This window comes from Calypte anna, chromosome 10 (assembly GCF_003957555.1).
Source record: "Calypte anna isolate BGI_N300 chromosome 10, bCalAnn1_v1.p, whole genome shotgun sequence".
Lineage (NCBI taxonomy): Eukaryota > Metazoa > Chordata > Aves > Apodiformes > Trochilidae > Calypte > Calypte anna.
In genome coordinates this window covers 10,863,366-10,887,158 of record NC_044256.1, presented here as the reverse complement: position 1 = coordinate 10,887,158, position 23,793 = coordinate 10,863,366, and the positions used below count along the sequence as shown (strand labels likewise).

Sequence of the window (23,793 nt, the reverse complement as noted above, 5' to 3'; positions counted from 1 at the left end):
TCAAAATAAAAGTGGTTGATAATGTACTTGATCCAGCACAGGAAGGAAATTCCCAATCACTCTGCTGAGAGCAAAGACTGCTAAGCACCTTGTGGTATTGTATATTATTACATGGAAAATGATCACACCTCCACAGTTTATGTGCTACTGAGTCAAAACTTATGTACCACAACCACTAATTCTATGAGTACTGCGTTTATCTTACTATCAAAATAGCATTCTTCTGGTGCTATCTATTGTATGATAAATATTTTTTCATATAGACTTATTTTTGGCACTTAGCTCTACCTCCCAATTTTTTAGAATGGCAATGTTTTCTGCTTAGCCCACAGTTCACCAAAGAGAGTCTTTCTTTTGTCTCTACTTTGATGAGTTTCCTTTCTGCCTCCTTTAGGCTGTAATTAGCAGCAGTATTATTAATAGCATTGTTTCTTAAAACAGTCATCCAAAGTTACTGATGGCCCCAGCTGATGTACAGTAATCCTGGGTGCTAAGTAGGGTGTAGAGAAGAGGCAGTAGAAGCAGAAAAACAAGATCTAGTACATGAAGTTCTTTGCTATTAGGAACAACTTGACTCTTGGTTTTGTAATGAGCTGGGAATAGTTTGGTAAGTTTGTTTTGCTTAGATTTCATGTAAAAGAAAATTTCTGAACAGTTAAGTGTAATCTGTTCTAATACAACTTTGTGGCAGTACCTCAGTTCTCATATTTTGGAGCTGCAGCAGACAAAATGCCAGGAAGCATATTGAATTAAACCAGCTCATGTTGGTGATGAGGTCAACAGGAAGACCTCATTTGATTCATATTTCTGATTTGTTGTGGAAAAAAATACGTGCTGGACAGCAAACATTTTGTTCTTTGACATTTTGTTTCACTTACTATTGATAAAATCCTGGATTCTGCCTGAAAGCATTCCTAGCAAGAGCAGGAGGAAGCAGTCAGCTTTTGAACTGGTGCAGTAGATGCCCTGATCTTGTAAGGCAGCAGAGCATGTGCTGGCAGGGTGGCTTTCCCCACCTCCAGCTGAAGAACTATGCAGTTGAGTGTTTGCTGCTGTTGACAAAATATTTTTGGACTATATATAGCAGTAACCCTGCTGTAAGCTTAGTGAGAAAAGTGTAGGATTCATTTTTCTTTCTGTTTTGTATGACTTCTGCTTTTCAAAACCATGGCAGTATGCATTCCCTGCAGCAAGAATTTGTGTTTAGTAAATACTATTTTTTCAGCTCTATGAATGTTGGAAAAGTTAATTTATGAGCAAATAACCCTTTTTCTGAGATTTTCTTAGTTTTTGTCATTAATAAACTAAAAATTCTAGTATATGGTTGCTGCTAATGCATCTTTCCAGCCTTTTAGTTTCGAGGCCTGAACTTTCATAGTGGCTCTTTGTTTTCAGATCGGAATGAATGTCAAGAAATTCCCAATATCTGCAGCCATGGACAGTGTATTGACACTGTTGGAAGTTTCTACTGCATTTGTCACAATGGATTCAAGACCAATGATGACAGAACAATGTGTATAGGCAAGTATATCAAACTAAGCTGTAAAAAGGCTTCCATTAGGATAGTTCTTAAGTCTACCCTAACTGCATTACAAGCACTGGGATTGTGAGCCATTTACCACGAGACAAAGATGCAAATCCACCATTGCTGACAATTGGAGATGACAGGAAGCTGACAATGAACAAAGAATATCTCATTACAGTAGAGTGAACCATTAAAAATACATATCCTGTCTAATGAACTGCTAGTGCTTTCATTTTTCAGGAAAATGTTCCATTCTTAGAATTTTCTGCAGTGCTTTGTCTAATTTATTCTTTTAGGCAAGAAATCTAATAGATGAATATTGCAATGCAGCAATTGTATGCAGCCTACTTGTTAATAGAGTTAGTGAAGGGTAGATTCTCACCAGAAATGTGCCCTTTTCTTAATGAGAATAATTTTTATAAAGCAGGAAATTCTGTATTTAACCTATTCACAGGTCTCAGTGTAGTGTCCATTGTCTTGCAAAATGAAGCTTCAAAATACTTATGATTAAAAGATAGTTTAAGATTTCTTTGGGAAGGGTGAGAAAGGAGCCACAGTAAAGGATTTTTGGACTTCTGATATTTTTGTAGATGGTAATATTGAGTGTATAAACCTCAGCAAAATCTTATTTTTGGGAGAGATGACAATCTTCAGCCTTCCTATTAAGTCTGTTGGTAGTGGATTATTTCTCTTGGCTGTGGAAAAACTACAGGATTTCCTTTCTACATTGCTGTTGATAATTCTTGCTGCCTTTTTTTTTTCCCCTTGTAGATATTAATGAGTGTGAGAGAGATGCCTGTGGCAATGGAACCTGCAGAAACACCATTGGCTCTTTCAACTGTCGCTGCAATTTGGGGTTCATCCTCTCACACAACAATGACTGCATAGGTAAGGAGTTCTGAGACCAGTTGTGTTTCTAAGATTTTGTCCTTCTAGTGAAAGTACCATTAGTACCATATTCTCTATTGAGTTAGGATTGCACCTTGTATGTTCTGTGTGATTAAAGACAAAAACCTATTCCTTCAGTCTGAAAAGACCTCTTAGTTCATGCACTTTTCTATAGCTACTTAAATGTTTCCATGTAATATATGCCATTCCTTTTTTCACTCTTGCTTTGAAAAATTGTACAACATAGACCATTATTGCTATTTTCCCCTCACTTGCTTTTGAAACAGAGGATTATTTATGTATTATCAGTTACTGTGGCAACTGTGTAGTGGAAACAAAAATCTCACCTACCCAATTTTACTTGTTGCAGGTGTTTGTTATATATCCTTCAATATTCTTTTTCTTAGATGTTGACGAATGTGCAAGTGGAAATGGAATGCTCTGCAGGAATGGTCAGTGTGTGAACACAATTGGGTCCTTCCAGTGTCTTTGCAATGATGGCTATGAGGTGGCTCTGGATGGAAGGACTTGTGTTGGTGAGTACTTTCTTTTAGAGTAGAAAAGAAGTGTGGCAAACCTTGATGAAATATTCTTAGCAAATCAGAAGAGGTCAGAGAGAACTGTCATGCTGTCATCTTTGGATGCATCAGAAGAAAACAATGACAAGATGATGACAAGAAGACTCTTCTGCTTCCAGGAATTTCTGCCATCAGTTTGATGGAATCGAAATTAGCCTCAACCATAGGTTTATTCAGATAAGAGTCATTATCTCAAATAAATTGTCTTTCTTGTCTTTCAGATATCAATGAATGTGCACTGGAGCCTGGAAAATGCTCCCCAGGCACATGTCAGAACTTGGATGGGTCCTTCAGATGTATCTGTCCTCCCGGATATGTCCTACAGAATGACAAATGTGAAGGTCTGTACAGAACAATCCTTTTCTTGTCCCATTTCCTAGCTACTCACAGATGTTGCCACATTTCTCTGCATCTAAATGTGGGTATTGTTTAGTCTTTTGTGGCAGTGTTAAGTTATGAACTGTAGCCACTAGTAAGTCACTCACTTCCCAGAAAAATTCTTGCCAGCTTTTGTTTGAACCAGAATCTATCTGATATGATCCCAATAAAAATCTGATCTCAGGCTGTTTGGTTACTGGTACATTGCTGAGGTTTGCCCCCTGCATGAGAATTTGAAAATTAACCCTTTATTTTGCACCTGGATCTCTTTTTTCTATCTGTTTATTTGTGTCTGACCTTTTTGTTTTTCAAGTCTGTTAGATATCAGTGATCATGTAAGGTTACATTTTTTGTAGTACAGCTGCCAGTGGACGTTATTTCTCATCTCATTAATTACGTTTCTTACAGACATTGATGAGTGTGTGGAACAGCCAGAAATATGTGCCCTGGGCACATGCAGCAACACTCCAGGCAGTTTCAAATGTCTCTGTCCAGAAGGCTTTGTGTTGTCTTCCACAGGAAGGCGATGCCAAGGTAAGTTCATTCCTATTTTCTGGCATTTCAAAATTTGTTTGCTGTTGTATAAAAGCCTTACTAGCTGCCTGTTTCTAATATAACGAGCAGGCTCTGGACTCAAAACAGTGTTTTTCACAAGGAAAACATGTTAATTCTGTAGTTGGAGCCAGGTTCTTTCTTGGCCTAACATCTGTTTGTCATTAAAGAGAACATTGGAATAAAAGGGGCAAAGACACTGTTAAACACACCAGGTTAAGTGAGGAAATTATGTTGTCCTGCAACCCCTTCTTGCACCCCTAGAAGAAATGTTGAGGCTACCTGGATTCTATATAAACTGTGACATGTCTGACATGGAGATGGAGCATGAACACAGACAGGAGAGTACAGCAATGCACTGCTAAATGCAGCATTTGCAGGAATAAGGCTGTTCTTGGCACTTATTAGATTCTCCATAACACTTGCTATATGCTATTCCTCTCCACAAATGTGTGGGTGAAAATAATATCAATGGAAAAAGATTGCAAACAGTGCAGTGTGGACAATTAAGCACTCATCTGCTTAGAAAAGCCTGAAGCTTCTAGATCACTGTATACACTGGTGAGAGCCTGAACATGGGCACTAATAACAGAGATCAGGTGCTAAAAGCTTAACATCTACCAATGAAAAGCCACAGGTTAGTTTATTTTGTGGATATAGAACAAGCACAGCAAATTGAATGAGTTATTTTAAAGACTTTGGAAATTATTAGATTAATACATCTTTAAAAGTCCTGTGCACAGTGGGAGCCACTGATGAGTAAGACCTTTATAAGGACCTCTCTTGTTAAGCTTGGCACAGAACAGTGATGCTTGTTGACACCACAGTGAGTTCTTCACTTCACAGTGGGCTAAATGAAACTGTGGTTTTGGTAAAAATTAATCCAGCTTGCAGTAAATGTTCATCCAAGTCTCCCAACTACCATGCAGTTACTTCATTTGATTTCAAGAAAGCAGTATGGTTGTTTTATCTGTGCTTTTGTAGCTTGAATAAAGGAGGTTTCTTCAGTCTGAGAGTGTTGTCCTCTTAAGGTAAGGAAAAAAAATCACCAAAAAAACCCAAGAAAGAGAATAGTGATAAAGAATACAGACTAATAGCCTCCTTTATCAGAACAGACCACTACTTCACACATAATGTCACAGGAAAATGCCCACTTGTGTGTAGGAACTTGAAGTGTGCTTCTCCCCACCCACTGGAGAAGACCGAGTTTTTTCAAGTATCTCGGGCCAAACAAAGGTTTGTTTAAAACTTCCCATTACCTAGGACTTCTTTAAAATCTGGATGTTGTCCAGCATTGATGCTGCAGCCAGAAAACTGGATGAGCAGCTGCTTCCACATCTGCCCTGTAGCTGTCCCTCTGCCAATGCAGGGAGCTGCCAGCTCTCTGCCTGCTTGGATGCTTGTGGTCTGTGATCTCAGCTCTACTTCAGCATCCTGGTTACCCAACTTAATGGAGTAAAATGTAGTGCCACTGGGCCACTTTCCCTTGTGTGTACCTCATGGAAGAATGAGGAAGGAGAGTGCTATTGAAAATTGCCTCTCATTTTAATACTATGCAGTATTATCATTGCAAGCTGATTAAAATCTCTTGACTCAAGCGATTCTTACTAATAATGGAACATAAATTAAGCCAATATTCAGTTTTTACAAAGAGGAGTGAGGATAAAAATCAGGTACAGCCTTTCTATCTTTGCTGGTTAAAAAGAGAAAATGAACCCTTCCTTTTCCATGACTGAATTAGGACACTCTATCCTAAGTAAAGTAAAGCTTTCCTTTACTGGGGCAGCCAGCTCCCTTCCCTCTTCAGATCTTCCTCAGTTGGAGACACTTACAGTTCTTGATAGACTCAGATGGAAGTTGGGTGTTTTGTCTGGGGCCTCCTGTAATTTTCCAATTAACACCTTCAAGTGAAAACTGTGCCAAAGTCACCCCAACTGCTCATAACAAGTTTTTCTCTGTGCAGATCTCAGAGTAAGCTACTGCTTTACCAAATTTGAAGATGGAAAATGTTCTGTGCCCAAGTCCCGTAACCACTCCAAACAAGAGTGTTGTTGTGCCTTGAAGGGACAGGGATGGGGAGATCCCTGTGAACTCTGCCCAGAGGAAGCAGATGGTGAGTTACTGACTCAGTTACCTTCCTCTCATGGCTCTCAGAACTGAAAGAAGGTTGAGATTCTTAAAAGAATGAATTAGGAAAAACAATTTTCCAGCAGCCATAACAGTTGTCACTGTGATCTGTAAAGTAGATACCACTGCAGTCTCACACATATTCCTTGCATATTCCAGCCTCAGGCATATATTCCTTGTTCGCTTGTAGGTTTGTTAGTATGACTGGGTGCTGAGTATTTTACTCTGGAGGTGTCACCTACAGAAAGCAGAAACTAGTCCTTGACTGGCTTTGAATGGAGATGCCTGCAAGACACAAATAGAATCAAACTAAATCTAAATAAGTAGAGGAAGGGGTGCCATAAACATGAAATATATATATATATAAGTATATATATAAAAGATAAAACCTTTGAATTGGATCCACATCTGAATCACCCTGTTACTTTTTGTGACTACATTTTGTTATTATGAAAACAAATTTGCATCTTGTCAGTTTGATACCCATAATAACATTATTGCTAACTCTAGAACTAGAGATAGGCATGCTTTAAGGAGCTGCTAACTGATGACTACAGATTAAATTGTGTCTTTTTCGGAGTATGTAGGAGATCTTTCATTTACAACAAAAAAAGATGCAGTCACTAATAATGATACTTTTAAAATGGAAATACTGCATTAGTTTACTCTTTAAAGGGAGTTAAATAATGCTGCTTATTCACAGGATTTTACATCCATGCATACAAGAGATCAGATGAAGTCTAAAGCTAGCATACAGTTATTATATGAAAGATTAATTTATAGTTTCATAAATTTGCATACTTTATTTCTGGACCTCAACATGAGGAGAATGAATTGATATTGGTGGTTACTTGTGTAGCTCATGAGCAATGCTGTTTGCCAAGATAATATTTAACATATGGTTTTGGTTTGGGTTTTTGCTTCTTTATTTTTTTAACAGAGGCATTCAGACAGATTTGTCCGTTTGGAATTGGTGTCCTTGTTGGACCTGGTGATGCAAGACTGGGTAAGTGTCTGAACTGCACAATGCTGTTGTTGCCATTTTCTACCCATAACCCATTCTCCCTTTCAGTTGAGAATAACAGCTCTGCAGCTATTTCCAAAAGCTGTGAATTGTGGAAACTCCTACACTTTTTTTTTTTTTTTCAATTTTTCATTCCAATTTTAAATTCAAAGTTTAATATCTCACATATCAGAAATTAACCTTCTTTAAGAGTAGCATATTTGGCTATTTAAGTTAGGCTGAGCAGACTTGCAGCATACCTGTCTTTTCTTATAAAATATATAGAGCCTGTTTATGGTAAATGGTTTTAATTCTCCGGAAGTGCAAACCACAGTTTCCCAGATCCCTTCAGTACATTCTGTTCTCTCCCAAGACAAACAGCACTTCAGCCTTATTGGCAAAAGTTTTAATTTAAGAAGCACTGAATGACTACTGCTTTTCATATCTGCTTCTCTCTCTGTATCCCCAGTTAGAGAGGTTTTTTATCTAACATTTAGAATCAATTTCTGCATTCTGCAAGCTGTCCTGCAAGATAGATTCTGTGCCCTCATCCTAAAATGTCAAAACTGGAGTAGTGATACTTTTTTTGTGATCTCAGGAATATTTCTCACCAGAACAACATTTGTTCTTTTAGAGAAGTCTAAGAGCACACTAAGTCACTTGCACTCACTGTGTTGTTTGTGTTTCTGGTTAAGATGTGGATGAGTGCCTTGATCCAGATAACTGTAGATTTGGGCAGTGTATCAACACTGACGGCTCTTTCCGCTGCGAGTGTCCCTATGGTTACATCCTAGATGGAACTCAGTGTGTGGGTAAGTGTGGCTGTTTCATCTCCCGTTTTAAAGGGTCCCCTGACTTGCTAAGCATGGCATGAAGGAGTAGTGGGCACATATTATTCTAACACTGTGGACTCTCCATCCCTGCTGGTGCTTAAAACCTGCCAGGGCAGAGCCTGAGCCAAGTTGGTCCTGTTCTGGTTGAGTGCTTGACCCGATAACATCAAGTGCTCCCCAACTATACTTAGATTCTGTGACTCTAATTAAGGAACTTAAATTGAGTTCTTGGATTTTGTGGGTTTTTTGGTTGTGCCTCAACAATACAGATATTTTAAAATTTGTTTGTTTGTTTGTTTTATCTTTTTATCTTTTTGGTTGAGTGTAACCATGTATTCCTGTATTCCTGTCTTGATTTAACTACTTGCAGATACTGATGAATGTGCTGTTGGAAACCCATGTGGAAACGGAACTTGCAGGAATGTGGTGGGAGGCTTTGAATGCACCTGTATTGAAGGGTTTGAGCCTGGACCGATGATGACCTGTGAAGGTGAGACTCCCATGTGTTTAAGACAGTTGTTAAAGTTGTGTGCTGAAATAGTTTCCTGATTTTTGAGACATTTGAAGAGAGCAAAGCAGCTTAAAAAGAAAAATATGGATGTTTGGAATTACACATCTTTATGTGAAAAAGAAAAATAGGTTCTTCCTTCCTGTATCCACCCTGAACTGTGATACCTTTTTCTAACTGGGGGTTAGGTGAAAAGGCTTTCTGGCAGTATCTACTAAAGAACTGCCTGAAAGAGGCATGTTGAGGTAGGGTCTCTCCAGAACAGTCCCAGAAATGTTACCTGAGTGTCTGGTTTTTTTGCTTACGTCCTAGATGACCTTTGAGTGAAAAGAGTCACTGGATGATGAAAATAGAAAATGAGCTTTTTGCATTTGTTAGGGAAGAAACATGGAACAAAACAGAAAATATAAATATTGTACCAGACAATTACTATGATATGCCTAGATTGAATATTTTTCATGCTTTGGTCTCTCATCTCCAAAATAAAAATTTGAAAATGCACAAAGGAGTAGTTAGAAAGATCAGAGATATAGAACGGACACAGAAAATTAATTGGACTAGAATTTTTCAGTGTGGAAAATGTGGCTGAAGAGATGTATGTTTTAAATTTATAAAGTCACAAGTGGTAAAGGTACAAAAATAGAAAGAAACATGTTAGGCAAACCAAAGTATTTTTGTATGCATAGTACTTCAGCTGTGCAACTCTGCTGCAGAATGTCAGTGAGTATAAACTGATCCAGAAAGAGATTGTACAAATTTGTGTAGGAACCCATAAGTGGAAATTAAACGTGATGGTTTGGTTGTGGTTTTTGGCTGTGGAAGTCCTTAAGCTGAGAGTCCGTATCAGGGGAAAGATCTTTGCATCCATGGTATGGGTGTGTTTAATACTTGCCCTCTCCTGTTACAGCCTGAGAGAGGAGAATGTCCTAGAACACTCTGACACTCTCTTCAGACCTGACACAGCTGCTTTTAAATTATCTGCCACAGTTTGTTTTACAAAAGAATGCTTCAATTTTTGCATCAATTTGCATTAGTTTTATATACAGTAAGAGCTTCGTTCACTTCACCGCGGAATTTGGGTGAAAGCTCAAATTCCAGAGGACGAGTTAGTGGAGAGCATAAGCATCATTATGGACCTGTAATTGCCCAAGTAGCCCAGAGTGTATGTAAATACATTTAAAAATAATGTTTCTAGTAAGGATATTGGTTTATTGAATTCAGTGTATGAAGAACCTGAATTAGTGCATCCAGAATTTTAAAATAACCAGTCATAAAATCTGAGCCTAGACACATGGAAGAGATACCATTTTCACTCAGACAGTATTTTGGCAGAATGGGTCTGGAAATTATTTGCATTGGCTGCTTGCCATTGGAGATATTGAAACTTCAGGTAGCTGTGCAAACATCTTGGCATGTCTGGTGCCTGCTCCTCTATGCAAATCAGTAATTACTGGAACCACGCTTGCTCGACTATTGAAATTTAGCTCTCAATAGAGTAGGATCTGTGGTCTAGACCATACCTAAACCTGTGCCCTCAAGCCTACTGAGTTTTACAGAAGTGTGTTTAACTCCTCACGTGGTCTTTGTCACTCCCAACCCAGATGTCAACGAGTGCATTCAGAACCCTCTGCTCTGTGCTTTCCGCTGCGTGAACACTTTTGGATCCTATGAATGCAAGTGCCCTGCGGGGTACGTTCTGCGGGAGGACCGGAGAATGTGCAGAGGTAAATCTCCTGCTGGACTCACTGTTATGAGACAATGATTTCCAGTTCCTGCAGGGGCAGGGCTCTGACTCACTGCTGTGTTGGGACAGAGTTTTAATCCCAGGAACTAACCGAGTCAGAAAGAATTTGGGATGAGATTCTGTGGTTAGCATTATGTATTTGATTGTATTAGCCCTGTCCTGCCCATAAACTTGCACATCTGCCTAAAGTGAGATCAGATGATAGTTTTCTCTTGCCCTGAAAACGGGCATTTGGGATAAATCAATTTTTTTCTAGGCTAGTATATCTTATAGTTAGTTTAGCATAATAAAAGTATGTGTAGCATTTGATTACGTTTGAAATTCCAAAGTCAGAATGTACTATTGTGAATTTCCAGGATTGCCTCTCTGTATAATGAAGTCTAACCCTTGTGTTTTAGATCAGAATGAGTGTGAAGAAGGAATTCATGACTGTGACTCGAAACAGATGGAGTGCAAAAACCTTATTGGCACCTATATGTGTATCTGTGGACCAGGTTATCAGCGCAGACCAGATGGGGAAGGCTGTATAGGTAAGTGACACTCAAGTGTTGAAGCTCTTTCAAGAGCTGTGTGTTTCACCTGTGGTTTTCAATACACAGCTCCTGAGCAGAGCTGGAAGTTTTTGATTTACCTATGTAGTGGATCACTACTGGTGCCATGCACACCACGCTTCACTGCTCAGGTGTGCACACATGTGGGCCACAAGTGGAAAATCTGGATGAATCTGTCTTCATAATCGATTTGTACTGGTACTGCTGAATTGCTCTGAGTGAAGAAAGCAGAGAACTGGGCCCATTGCTGTAAGCTTGTTTGTCTCTGTTGGTATGAATGAGAGTAGATTGGGATTGTCTGTAAACTTTGGATGGCATCTAGAAGGGAAGCTATAGCTATGAAAAAATCTTGAAGATGGGGAATAAATTGCAAAGAAAACATAGTAACTAAATATATGATATGTGAGGTAGGTGGTAATCTTTTCTCTGAAAAGTCAATAAAAGACACTTTATTAGAAAAAATAAATGAAATTATGCGAGTTTATCCAGGAAGATGCACAGATTAATAACTCCATACAAACTTCTCTAACCTGCGTTTATCCTGACTTGATTTTTGTCATATGATTTCAAAACCACAGATGAGAATGAATGTCAGACCAAACCTGGGCTCTGTGAGAATGGCCGCTGTGTGAACACAGTCGGAAGTTACAGGTGTGAATGCAACGAGGGATTCACTGTCAGTGACACCCAGAATGAATGCCTTGGTAAGTCACACATTAGCACCCTAATGAACTGTCACTTTAATAGCAGAAACTGTGGTTGGACTTAAAGTTAGAAATGTGTAGTGAGTAAGTATCCTCTGGAATTTACATACCATCCAGAAAGGCTTTTGTAAATAGATGTCCTCCTGCAAGTTCCTCCTTCCCATGCTAACTGTATGCCTGCTCCTGTCAGTCTGGTTGGGTTGACTTGCTGTGAAAGCTGACTGTTCTGTGGTTTCAGTCAGCTGGGAATTGCTTTGCCTTTTCTTTGGTCCTAATTTTCAGCCAGTCCTTTCTGTCTGTGTTCAAACAGAAAGATATTTTTATAAACATAATGTACCTTGCCTTCCACCTTTTGCTGAATTTTCTGTCTTCTTTGTCTCCCTCAGACATCGTGCTCTCTTTCTTACTGCTGGTAGTCTTTCACTCTCAGTTCCACGGTCCCAGGGTGAAGTATGCCCTTTCTTTTACATTTCTGACTAAACTCCTAGTATCTCATGACCCTCTGGGGGTCGTCAGCATTAGGATTTTCTCTGATGCATAATTTGCCTTCCAGACAACAGGGAGGGCTACTGCTTCATTGAAGTCTTACAAAGTATGTGTCAGATTGGATCAAGCAACAGGAACTCTGTCACAAAGTCTGAATGCTGCTGTGATGGTGGCCGAGGCTGGGGACAAAACTGTGAGGTCTGCCCCTTCCCAGGCACTGTGGCCTTCAAGAAGCTTTGCCCTCATGGCCGAGGATACACATCTAGTGGAGCAGGTACTGACTTTTCTGTTAAAACCCCTCATAGACAATGTCAAATTCAGCCACAAGTTATGAACTCTTTCTTTTTGCTTGTTTGAACACTGTGAGGGGCTAATTATTTTGGATATCAGTTGAAATTTTCTGAGTTTTGACACTGAGAGAGTACCATCCTTTGGGAGGAAGGCACATAGCCAAAGACATCAATCCCAGCTTGGCAGATAATTATTTTGCATACTGAATGAATGGCATTAATCTGGATAGGAATTTGCACTCACATTTCAGTGTGCTGGAGTTGCAGATTAAATGCTGTTTGATTTGTGGAGGCTAATATATGGTTGTCTGCTTCCACTTAAGCATGGGTCATAGCATTTGAAAGTGAGATTAATGCTCCATTCTATATTTTTCCACTTAGTATTTCTCCTTAATATGTGCAATAATTTGGTTTTTTGCTTAATTTTTGAAATTTTTGTGGAGTGTATTTTCCCATCAGGTCACACAAATCTATGGAAGCTTTGTCAAATCAGTTCTCCTTGTTCTTGCCTTGTGAACTAATCCCCATTTAATTACAGACATTGATGAGTGCAGAGTTATTCATGACGTCTGCCGTAATGGGGAATGCATCAATGAGAGGGGCTCCTACCGGTGTCATTGCAACCCTGGCTATACCACAGATCTAACTGGCACTCTTTGCATAGGTAATTTTTTGCTTATGGTGTTCATGTATAAAATTTACTACTAAGAGGTGGCTTGAAGAAGGAAATACAAAGATTTTGAAAAATGAGAGTAGAAAATATAATTTGTTAGAAGGCTTTGGGGATTTCAATTTTTTTTCGGGTATCTCCTGAGCATTCTGAAAAACATTACCACAGATCTTGGCTATCATCCTTGAGTTATCTGATTTTGCTTCTTCTAGATCTGAATGAGTGCAATGAGTCCCCAAAACCTTGCAATTTCATCTGCAAAAACACAGAGGGCAGCTTCCAGTGTTCATGTCCCAAAGGATACATCCTGCAAGAAGATGGGAGAAGTTGTAAAGGTAAAAATCAAGAAAATAATTTACAGCAGATACTCTGTTTCACAGGCAAATACCAGTCCAAGGACATTTAAGTTATGTAAACCTGTCCCCTGGATTCATTACTTCCAATAAAGGCAGTGGATGTGGCTTTCACAGGGTGAAACTGGTGTTTCAGTTAGTTCTCTGATAATCTGCCTGGACAATAAATCCACAGGGATTTTTTCAGGATTACAGTAAAAGACTTCATATCCAATAGTATATAGAATTACTTTTATTTTGGTGTGGATACAAAGATATGAGCATGATTTTCAGTGCATTGTCCAGCATCAATGGAGCTTTAATGCATTACCTCTGCAGCTTGCTGAGTTAGGAACAGCAGCACAGGAGAGATTTTGAAATGTTCATTACAATTTAATTTATTTATGTCTTTTGGTGGGAGAGATCTGATTGAAACTGCACAATTCAGAGCAGCAATTCTAAATTTGGCACAAGAAGTTAGTGTCCTTGGTCATTAGCATTTTTTCTTTTGGAGTAGCAGCAAGTTTCAGTGCCATACCATTTTGCAGTCTGCCACTGCTTCTCTTGAAGGTGGTATCTTCCTCTTACTGCCTGCAGTGAGAGGTGAGAGCAGGCATTTATTGTGTAACAGCATCCTGGCAACAGACAAGAGCAGTGTCCACAATTCAGAATTAGCACAGACACGTGTGTAGCTCCAGAGTCCCATTACTACATATGGGGCTTCATGTGAGAACAAGTGGAAGCCAGCATGGAGAGTGAGACAGAGGTTCAAAAGACTCTGTTGTTATTTTTTTGCCATTACTTCTCTCTAAGTCCAGCTGAACTGTCTGATCCTCTGCAGGAAACCTAAGAGATTTTCTTTTTTTTTTTTTTCAGATCTTGATGAATGTGCAACAAAGCAGCACAACTGCCAGTTCCTTTGTGTCAACACTATTGGAGGTTTCACTTGTAAATGTCCTCCTGGATTCACTCAGCACCATACAGCCTGCATTGGTAAGTGATGTGGCAATGTAGATAAAGAAATGGGGTTTACTACTGACTCTTTTTTTTTCCAAAAGCAAAGTAACAGGGAGGTGAAATCAGCTTCCTGAGAAACCAAATGGAAACATAGGCCAGGTTTTGATCCCAGTCCCACCAGAGGAGAGGATGCAAAGAGGCCTTCCCTCCTCTTTCCCTTGTTTTCTTAAACTTTGTCTTTGAATTTTGTACTTGCAAGAACCAGACAGTAAAAACACAAATTAATTTTTGCCTTACCCTTTCTTACCCATTGAGCAATGAAAGCTATATTTCAGTTCTTGTAGTTTGTTGCAGGACCCACATTAGAAATTATGTCAAGGCTTCTTGAAACAATAAGTATGAAACACAAGTTTCTGCAGTTGTCCTTTAAACACGTACCCATTGTGTCTGTGGAAATGTTAAAAAAAAAGTACTGCCTGTCAAACACTCTGAGTTGTGTCCTGCTTATGGCAGTTTGATGATCTCATGGCATTGGTGTGAATTCGGGGGTGTTAAGAACATCAAACTCCATATTCTTGGTGAAGAAAAGGAGTGTTTCACTTCCCATAACTGTTAGTATTTTCAAAGGAAAAGAGGATAGCATAAATTGTCCTTCTGTAGTGCAAAGTAAAAAATGGAGGAGGGTAGTAAGACAGCTACAGTACTGAGGTTTCTTTGTGTTGCTAAATTATTATCAACAAGGAATAAAAATTAATGTTTGGGCTTTGCTTTCCTTCAGATAACAATGAGTGTGCTACTGAAATCAATTTATGTGGGGCCAAGGGTATTTGCCAGAATACACCAGGAAGTTTTGTTTGTGAGTGTCAACGTGGCTTCTCACTTGATCAAACTGGGCTTAGCTGTGAAGGTAGGTACAACACACACTGCATTTAACTTGGCCTTCTCTCACTTCCCTTCATCTTCTCTCAGTCAAACTGTTATCCAAGGAGAGACCTATGGAGTAAGCATCAGAATCCATGGAGTGTAGATTGAAGGAGAGTAAGGTATGGAAATTAAGCAACAAGGCAGTATTTCTCTCCATGGGCCTGAAGAAATAGATATATTGCAGGATGCTAAACAGCTGGACAAATATTTTCTGAGGAGACTTCAATTGAGCCTGGAATGTTTTGGTTTAAGCATTTTAAGTTCAGTGAACTTCTGTTGAATCCTGCATGGATTTCTGAGGGACTCCCCAAGGACAGGAAATCTTGCATCTCTAAGGCAACCTGATAAAGAGAGTCCATGAGCTGAAGACTTCATTCCTATGGGTCCTCAGAGCCTCTGGACCCTTCTGGGAGAGAATCTGGTGTGATTTGAAAAGAGATACATTGGGATTTCTGGGTTGGATGCTTGGGTAAAAACAAACGACTCCCAGCTGTGGAGTTGGGAGCCTTAGGAAAGCCTTGTAAGACCCATATACAAATGGCTTCCTTTATAGCAGCATACAGAAGCTCTGAAAATTGTGGCTGAATTGAGTTTCCAATGGTTTTCAGCCCTAAGTTGCTGCTGTGGAACCAGAAGTCCAAACCTGAAAGGCTCAAAGTGGTTTCTGAGTGCTGGTCAGGTTTTTTGGAAGATCCTGAAATATACCCCTCCGTATGCGATGTATGAATATATATGATCATTTGCAACATAATTTTAATATATAGTATAATTTGAGATTCTCTCTGAAACCTCTCACCTTTTCAGATGTTGATGAATGTGATGGAAACCACCGGTGTCAGCACGGCTGCCAAAATATAATTGGAGGGTACAGGTGTAGCTGCCCACAAGGATATCTCCAGCATTACCAATGGAACCAATGTGTTGGCAAGTCATTTTTTAAAATTCACAAACTAAAACACATATTACATTTGTTAGCAGCAATAAGTGAAGGGCAATGGTGTGGTTTGCTGCGTTTTCCTTTTCTGATTTTAATTTTGGCAGTTTCATTACAAATAAGTGCTCCTGGGAATGGTACAGTGCCCAATAGCCATGTCCAGGCTCAACAAGTGTTTAAGCACAAAGTTATCCTTGAGAGTGCTAGAAGTTGTATTGACACTGAAGGTATTTTTGTTATTCAAATTTGTTGTGTGGTCTAAACAAAGAAGTCTTACTCAGCCATGAAACAGTCTCTGCTCACACACAGGTCCTGTCTGAGACCTGATGATGGGTTGAACCTGTCAGACACAGAGCCACCAGTTTGGATTGTTAAATTGTAAAATTAAACTTTTGGGCCCAAAGCATCTAACAGTCTACTAAAATCCTACTTGATCTGTGTTTTTATCAGTCTTACAACATCTGCAGAAATGCTGCTGTGTTTAAGCCTATTCTCTTTACAGAATTAACATTTTGTCATATTTGAGCAAAGCTGCTGCTTTGCACTAGGCAGTTCAAGCTGCTGACTCTCTAAAGATGCCTCCTTGCAGCTTTGGAATACAGTTTTATAACAAGTGGTTATGGGACAATTCTTGTTTCAAAGAACAAAGGCTGGTGTGCTTAGTTAATGCTAAGAAATAAATACACTGCTGAATCAAAATACTTATTTATTGCCCTTGTAGATGGGGCTGCATGTGCAGAGCAATGATGCTGAATATGACTTGAGCAGATAGAACTGTGTCCTCTGCAGAATTCATGTGAAATGTCTCTGTACAGTTTAGCAGTGTGGCATGTTCAGACAAGAGAAACAGGAATAATTTTTCCTTGAGTGAGTTATATGTGTATTTTCAGTCGTGTTTAATGGGCTGCATACAAGCTAGTCCTGTGTGAATACTGGGAGATGCATTGGGTGGCCTCTTGGACAACAAAGGGTTTCATTGGTGTTTGACTTTGCTTTCAGTAACACAAAAATGCCTTTGCTTGTTATCACTGTGGTGCTCCAGGGAGGACTCTGCTTTTAATCATGCTTACCAAATCTCCTGGCATTTTATGCAGTCCTTGCTGTGATGCTGGTTTGCTTGTGCTCCAGTACACTGTGACTGAGGGAGCAGAAACATGCAGTCATTTTGAATACTATTCAAACTATCAGAGCTTAGAATTCAATCTGTAAAAGGGTCAAAAAACCCCAAAAGTGCCAGGTCTGCCTGCTGGAAGACATTATGGAATGTGAAGAATTGCAACACTCAGTTTTGCAAATGGTTTGGCTGTTTTCAAGTCTTCCTGGGTGACAGCATTTATCTAAGTACATCTCCAAACCAGGGGTTCACTGTTATTCCAGTTTTTGAGCCTGGTGACTGGTGTTCACATTTATACAGGGAATACCAGTTCCAAAATGCACAAGTACTGTAATTTGCCCACCGAAAAAAAGGGTTCAGCCTTCCCATCACAAATACTGATCACCAGAAACTTCACCAGGGAAAATCACAGTGAGAGCCACAAGTGGGGAAGGACTCACGTGGCAGTTCCACCTCCTTGGCCATGAGGCAGTCCAGATACACCTAGAATTGCAGGGAAGGAGGCTTGGTGTCTGTCCTGAAGCTGAGCATGACAGAGCTGTGTGTTGCAGAGCACAGGAGTGAAAGGCAGATGCCTGAAAGCACAGCTTGTGTGCAGTCTGAAGCTCCTGTAACTATTTTTGTTGTTTTTCATTTTCCTATGTAATTTTTCTTACCAAAAAAATGGGAACTAGCCACACTAGTGTCCACACTCTTGCTGCTGTGGAGCGAAGCAAGGTGAGCCTGTCTCTTCTTGGCCCAAATACACATTTTTAATGTTGACATAATTTCTGTGTTAGGTATGACAAATACTGAAACATCGCCCTAAGTTAGAGGCAAAACTCATACAGGCTTGGGTAATACAGAATTCAGTCCCAGGTTTTAGTACCTTGTGGTCTACACATGTTCATATTGTAAAATCTGTAACTGGAGGTGCTCACAATACTTACCTAGATCTCCTGGGTGTGCCACAGGGAAAGATTCTTTCCAAGAGGTTTTTTTGTGACAATTCCTTCATGTTCCTTGGCAATCTGTAGTTTGCAACCAGTTTTTGTCTTTTTCAGCTTATTTAATGAAGTGTTCAGGAACTTCTGATGTTGGTGCAACACATATTTAGATAATCACTGAAGAATGCTTTTGTTCCTCCCATGTCTTGTGTCATGTGTGACTGCATCTCCTGCCCAGGCAGTTCTGTGCTGCACCATGCTATAAATCAGGCTGCAAGAAGTAAAGACATCACTTTTAAAATAAGAACAAACAGCCACATTGTTTGGAAAAAGGCACTAATGCTTTGAATTAGTACTTATTTTCCTGTAACCTAGATGCTTAGGTCAGAGATGCCACTCTGTGCTTTACATTTTATCCAGACAGCATCCAGATGGGGTTTCTCAATGCAATGTGTATGTGTGGTTTCTTTATCACAGCAAATGGGGAAGAGCAGCATTCAGAATGTTTCAAAACAATTTGCCACATTAGATCCAAAAAAAAAAAAAAAAAAAAAAAAAAAAAAAAAAAAAAAAAAAATCAGACCAGCTACATTTAAAAAACCAGCCATTTCCAGTAATTATGCCTGACCTCAGACTCCCAGAATGCCACACTTGGGAAATCTGGAAAGGGCTGGCTCAGAATGTGTATCTACAGCTGCTTTTATTTTTATTTTACTACTTGATCCTGTAGTTTACCTGTACCTCATATTTAAATATGAGTGTGTAGGGAGGAATTTTCGGTGTCTGGAAAAGGTGTCAAAGTTTGATTCCTTACCCTTTTTTACTTTAATGTTGACTAGCATTATGAACATAGGATTACTGGACCAGTTTGTTGGCTGTAGAAAGTTTTATTCTTACTCATTTGTTTCTGGAACAAGAACAAAAAAAATCAAGAAATCACCTCCTCTGCTTCTCTGATCTCCAGAGCATAAGCTGACGTGGCATGAAATATCTTCTGCAGAGTAGCTCAATTGTTGCTCTGTTGTATGGTTGTAGTCACCTCCTGGTGAGGCCAGGGTGAGGCCAAGCCCTGTTCTCTGTTTCTGTCCATCAGATGTGGCAGCACATTCAGCAACAGCCAAGCATCACCCTCCTGAAGGGGGAGGCTGGGCTCCACCTGAGAGTACAAGTTAACGTGGTATCTTCTGCTTCTTTTCCAGATGAAAATGAATGCCTGAGTGCACACATTTGTGGAGGAGCATCTTGCCACAATACTTTGGGAAGCTATAAATGTATGTGCCCTACCGGATTTCAGTATGAACAGTTTAGTGGAGGTTGCCAAGATATCAATGAATGCGGTTCTGCACAAGCCCCATGCAGTTATGGTTGTTCAAATACTGAAGGTGGCTATGTCTGTGGATGTCCACCTGGTTACTTCAGAATAGGACAAGGGTAAGGGATTCTCATTTTAAATTAACAGACATAATCCACTGTATTGTGGAGAAGCAGAACTGGGGGGGTTGTCACCAGTGAAAGATGGATAGGACTGTGGGGGTTCTTAGGAGTTGGACACACCTGCTGATTGTGGAGATGAGGGAGGGGAAAAGTAACCAAGGGAATGGGGCAGTGTTGTTTTAATGATTAAAGAAATTTGGTCAGGGCCACCAGGTTCAATCATCTCTTTGAAGATACTGCTTTCACCTTTCTTCCCAGCATATCCCAGCAGCTCAGCAAGTGCCCTGACCTTGCTGCTTGGGAGCTTACACCCCTCACTGTGATTTGTGGTGTATCACTTGTCTCCTTTCAAAAATATAAAAGGAGTAACACCTCCTGCCAGCTCCGAAGACAAATGATACTATACAAGTGGCTTCACCCACTGGCTGGAATAACCATTCTGTGTGTGCTTGTGTTCTTGGATTTTCCATATTATTCTGTTCCGAATGAATAATTTTTTGAATAAATATCTGCTTTGGCAAGAACACCAATTTTCAGTTTTCCCACTGGGAGTGATAGGGCTGTGCATCATGTAGGACCAAGTGACTCAAATAGAAAGCAGAAAGATTGTGGTTTAAATTTTAGAAGTGACTAAAAGCTTTGGGATACATTATGAAAGACCTCAACTTTTCAGATTTTTCAGCAGTTTCTGAAAATTGGTCTCTTTTAATGTGTTCCAGGTTGGATTACAGAAATTACTAACAACTTCTAGGAGCTTAAGCCTGTGCTTTTAAAACTGTTAAATATTGGCACAACTCTCTTAGGCAAAGCCTCAGGGAGCCAGGTTCCTGAAATCAGAGGTAGCTGGGCTGTGATTCAGTGAGAATTTTGCCTGTTGACTTCAGCAGAATTTTTTCTAGGAAACGAGTGCACCATAATTGCTTTACTCTTTGTATTCACAGTCCCCTGAACTCAGCTTGTGATAAGATCTATGTCTCACTGGAATTAATTCTGAATTTCTTCCTCAGACACTGCGTTTCTGGAGTGGGGCTAGGCAAAGGTCAAGGACAAGAGCTTTCACTCAGTGGGGAAGTAGATGACAACTCCCTCTCTCCAGAAGCTTGCTATGAATGTAAAATCAATGGCTATCCCAAGAGAGGAAGGAAGCGCAGGAGCACGAATGAAACTACAAATGCAGCAGAGGTAAGAGACTCTTCCTGGGAGGAAAGGGTTTGTGGGTGTCTTGTGAAAGCCAGTCTCAGAAGAAGGTGTTGAGGATTGAAGAGACAAAACAACAGGAAAAATATACACCCAAGCACAGTAGGCCAAAGAGGTGGGTTTAGATGTCTGGAGGGAAGGGGGCTCACTGAAGCTGTTCACTGCCATCAGCAACGCTCATCCTCTGAAGTCCAAACAGTAAAATAAATGCCCAGGCAGCTGTTGAGAGAGCAGTTCCCTCACCAGCAAAGCGCACTCTTGATGTCAGAGGACAGTGGTTGTATAAAATATTTGTGTAGTGGCAGGTCTCTTAACCATGCAGGTATTTGTTAGTCAGCTGAAAGTGTTTCTGAGGGTGCAAATGTGGGTGTTGCACTCTAAATATAAACCATGAGACACTGAACACTCTTGTAACGTGTTGATGCACTATTGCCACTGTGAGCCAAATGTCACCCATGCTTTCTGCACACGTGTGTGGCTGGAGAGCTTGCTTTCCCATGCAGAAACACGGGATTTGGGAGCCTGGGAGCTGTTTCTGTTGGGTGCTCAGTGAGTAGTGCTCTGCTAATATGGGAAGGCAGGAGAGTGCTTTTGCCCAGGAGGGTGTGGGTGTTTGGGTCTGGGCAGAGCAGGGTCATCAAGTGTATTTCTTCAATGTGCATGAGTACCCTCTGTGACTAGTGCTGGATTTGTCTCAGAGGAGACTTAGAGCTCCCCTTGCTTTCCAGATGGAACTGTTCCAGGTGATGTGCTGTCTGAATGTTATCACCCTGCTGCTGCAGTGTCACTCACCCTCAGGGCATGTGAGGGGAGCCCAGGTGGGCTCCTCCCATGGAGGGAAGGGGGTGATGCTGCTTTTCCAGCACCCCCTGCACCTGCGGGCTGCCCCGGCTCCACGCTGAAAACAAAGCAAACCTGGCAAAGCAGAAAACTCCCAGCTGAATGATGTGCCTCCCCCACAGCCCCTGCTCTCTTCTGGTCACGTTAGTTTCTGGTTTCCCTGCTAGAGGGAGGAGTGTGCCTTCCCTGCTCTCTTGGTAGAGACTGCTCATGGCTCCAAGCATGGAGAGGCTTTGTTTGTCAGGCAGGAGGACCCCAGTGCAGAAACCTTTAGTGTGTCTCTCAGCCTCCTGCTACCCTCACAGGGACAGGGACAAAGACCATACCTTATCCTGACAAATTGAAGGCCCATAATAGTGGGTTTCACAGGTGATTTTACAGAACTTCTGTTTAAAAATTATTTAATTAATGATGAATGAGCTGGGTAAGAAATAGAGACACACAGGTGCATGTGAAATGCTCTCTGAGAAACCCAACTAACATCACCTCTTCTTGTACAGGATCAGCAAGAGCTGGAGCCTCCCATCAGTCTCGCCAGCTGGGATAGTGAGAAAGCAGCAATCTTCTCCATCAACATCTCGGATCTCAGTAACAAAGATCGCATCCTGGAACTGCTTCCTGCCCTCACAACACTGACAAACCACAACCGATACTTAATTGACTCCGGAAATGAAGACGGTTTCTTTAGAGTCAGTAAGAAGGACGGGATAAGTTACCTTCATTTCACAAAGAAGAAGCCAGTGCCTGGAAACTATTCTTTACAAATTAGTAGTATTCCACTCTATAAAAAGAAGGAACTTAACCAGCTTGAAGAGAAACATGACAAAGACTACCTCAGTGGTGAGCTGGGAGATAACCTGAAAATGAAAATTCAGATATTGCTTCATTAATTCATCAACCAAAGACCCAATAATTAAACCAAAGATAGATAGGTAGGACTGAATATTCCTCCCAATCAGATTCTCCATATCATAGGTACAATCTTACATGAGTACATTTGTATGAACAAGCACTATTATATTATTGCATAAACAAGGTACAGGATGAATACCCTAGCTCAGAACAACCATTTTCTCAGGCTTTTAGGTGTAGCTGAGCTACCTTGATATGCTGAATCTTGAAAACTGGGACTTTTATCATTGGAAGTTGGCCACTGCTGCTGAGACACATCATCATTTCAGCAGAAGTACAAGAACGTGCTTTCAACCGATGGACAGCTCTATTTTTGTAATTCTTAAACTTTGCTTCTCCAACTACAACTTACTAGGTCAGCCATTTATGATATCCATTTGGTGCTAGTAAATTTTCAACCTAGAGTTATAAATGCACTGTAATATTTACACAACTTAGAAGCCAAAATTGCCATTATTCAGTCTAAATACTTCAATCAACCAAAGTTAGCTCAGTAGTTTATCTCAGTTATGCCTATAATACATTACATGTAAATTAAGTGTGTGTATACTGTAATCATGCTATTTTATCAATGAAGCATTTGTAAACTAGATTAATGATACCCTTAATGTGAGGGTTTGTAATGGTGCTTATAAGACCAACTACTTGTTAACTGTATACACAAACCTGATGATAAAGTTTCTGTGACTCGCCAAAATGCACTGAGGTCAGGAGGGACCATTAAACATTCTCAAAAGTCAGATGACAATCAGTGCCATCCTACACCATGACATTATGTAACGTGTCAAGAGTACCCGTAGTCATTCATATCAACAAGGGTTCAATGTCATAAATGTCACAATAAAACAGTTTTTTTTTTAGTTTATTCTGTGGCCTTGTGTTCTTGCTAAAAGTGTGCTAAGCTGAATTCTTTGTTTCAGGCATTGTCAGTAGAGTTGGTTGTGTATCTGTGTGCACAGGTGATTTCTTCTGGAAGGTGTGCTGCTGCCAATGGCTCATTCTTCATGCAAAGGAAAAACAGAAGAAATACAGAAACCTCCACAAATCTAAGCAGCACTGGACCTCTGGCAAATTATTGTGTGGCTCCAGAAAGCAAGTTAGAACATTTCCGATTACTTGACCTGGATAATCCTGTCAATAAATAACTTTGAAAACCAGAAAAATGCAAAAATGGATGTTAAATTATTATACAAAAAGCATATTTAATCTATTTGAAAAGTCCTGTTTGTGAAAACTGCCTTGGTTTAAGATCTTCCACTCTTTTACCTGTTTTCTACAGCTATTGTCAAATAATCTAAGACTGATAACTAAGAGATAATCCAGTGCCAAAAGCCCTCACAAGTTATAGCTGGGTTTTAATATTCAACTAATTATTTGATGATGTGG

At 40.1% G+C, this 23,793-nt stretch overlaps 1 protein-coding gene across 1 annotated transcript in view; it reads left to right on the top strand.

Moving 5' to 3' along the window:
• The window catches only part of FBN1 (fibrillin 1), a 143,403-nt gene extending 120,131 nt beyond the window's left edge, over positions 1–23,272 (top strand). The window contains exons 46-66 of the mRNA XM_030456759.1: positions 1,396–1,521; positions 2,297–2,413; positions 2,821–2,949; positions 3,213–3,332; positions 3,778–3,903; positions 5,885–6,034; positions 6,989–7,054; positions 7,747–7,863; positions 8,255–8,374; positions 9,994–10,116; positions 10,535–10,666; positions 11,266–11,391; positions 11,945–12,151; positions 12,706–12,831; positions 13,050–13,172; positions 14,046–14,162; positions 14,905–15,033; positions 15,855–15,974; positions 19,224–19,455; positions 20,466–20,640; positions 21,996–23,272. Of these exons, the coding sequence (XP_030312619.1) occupies positions 1,396–1,521; positions 2,297–2,413; positions 2,821–2,949; positions 3,213–3,332; positions 3,778–3,903; positions 5,885–6,034; positions 6,989–7,054; positions 7,747–7,863; positions 8,255–8,374; positions 9,994–10,116; positions 10,535–10,666; positions 11,266–11,391; positions 11,945–12,151; positions 12,706–12,831; positions 13,050–13,172; positions 14,046–14,162; positions 14,905–15,033; positions 15,855–15,974; positions 19,224–19,455; positions 20,466–20,640; positions 21,996–22,385 (3,071 nt within the window). The 3' untranslated portion in view covers positions 22,386–23,272. The remainder of the gene's footprint in view (positions 1–1,395; positions 1,522–2,296; positions 2,414–2,820; positions 2,950–3,212; positions 3,333–3,777; positions 3,904–5,884; positions 6,035–6,988; positions 7,055–7,746; positions 7,864–8,254; positions 8,375–9,993; positions 10,117–10,534; positions 10,667–11,265; positions 11,392–11,944; positions 12,152–12,705; positions 12,832–13,049; positions 13,173–14,045; positions 14,163–14,904; positions 15,034–15,854; positions 15,975–19,223; positions 19,456–20,465; positions 20,641–21,995) is intronic.
• The last annotated feature ends 521 nt before the right edge of the window (positions 23,273–23,793 follow it).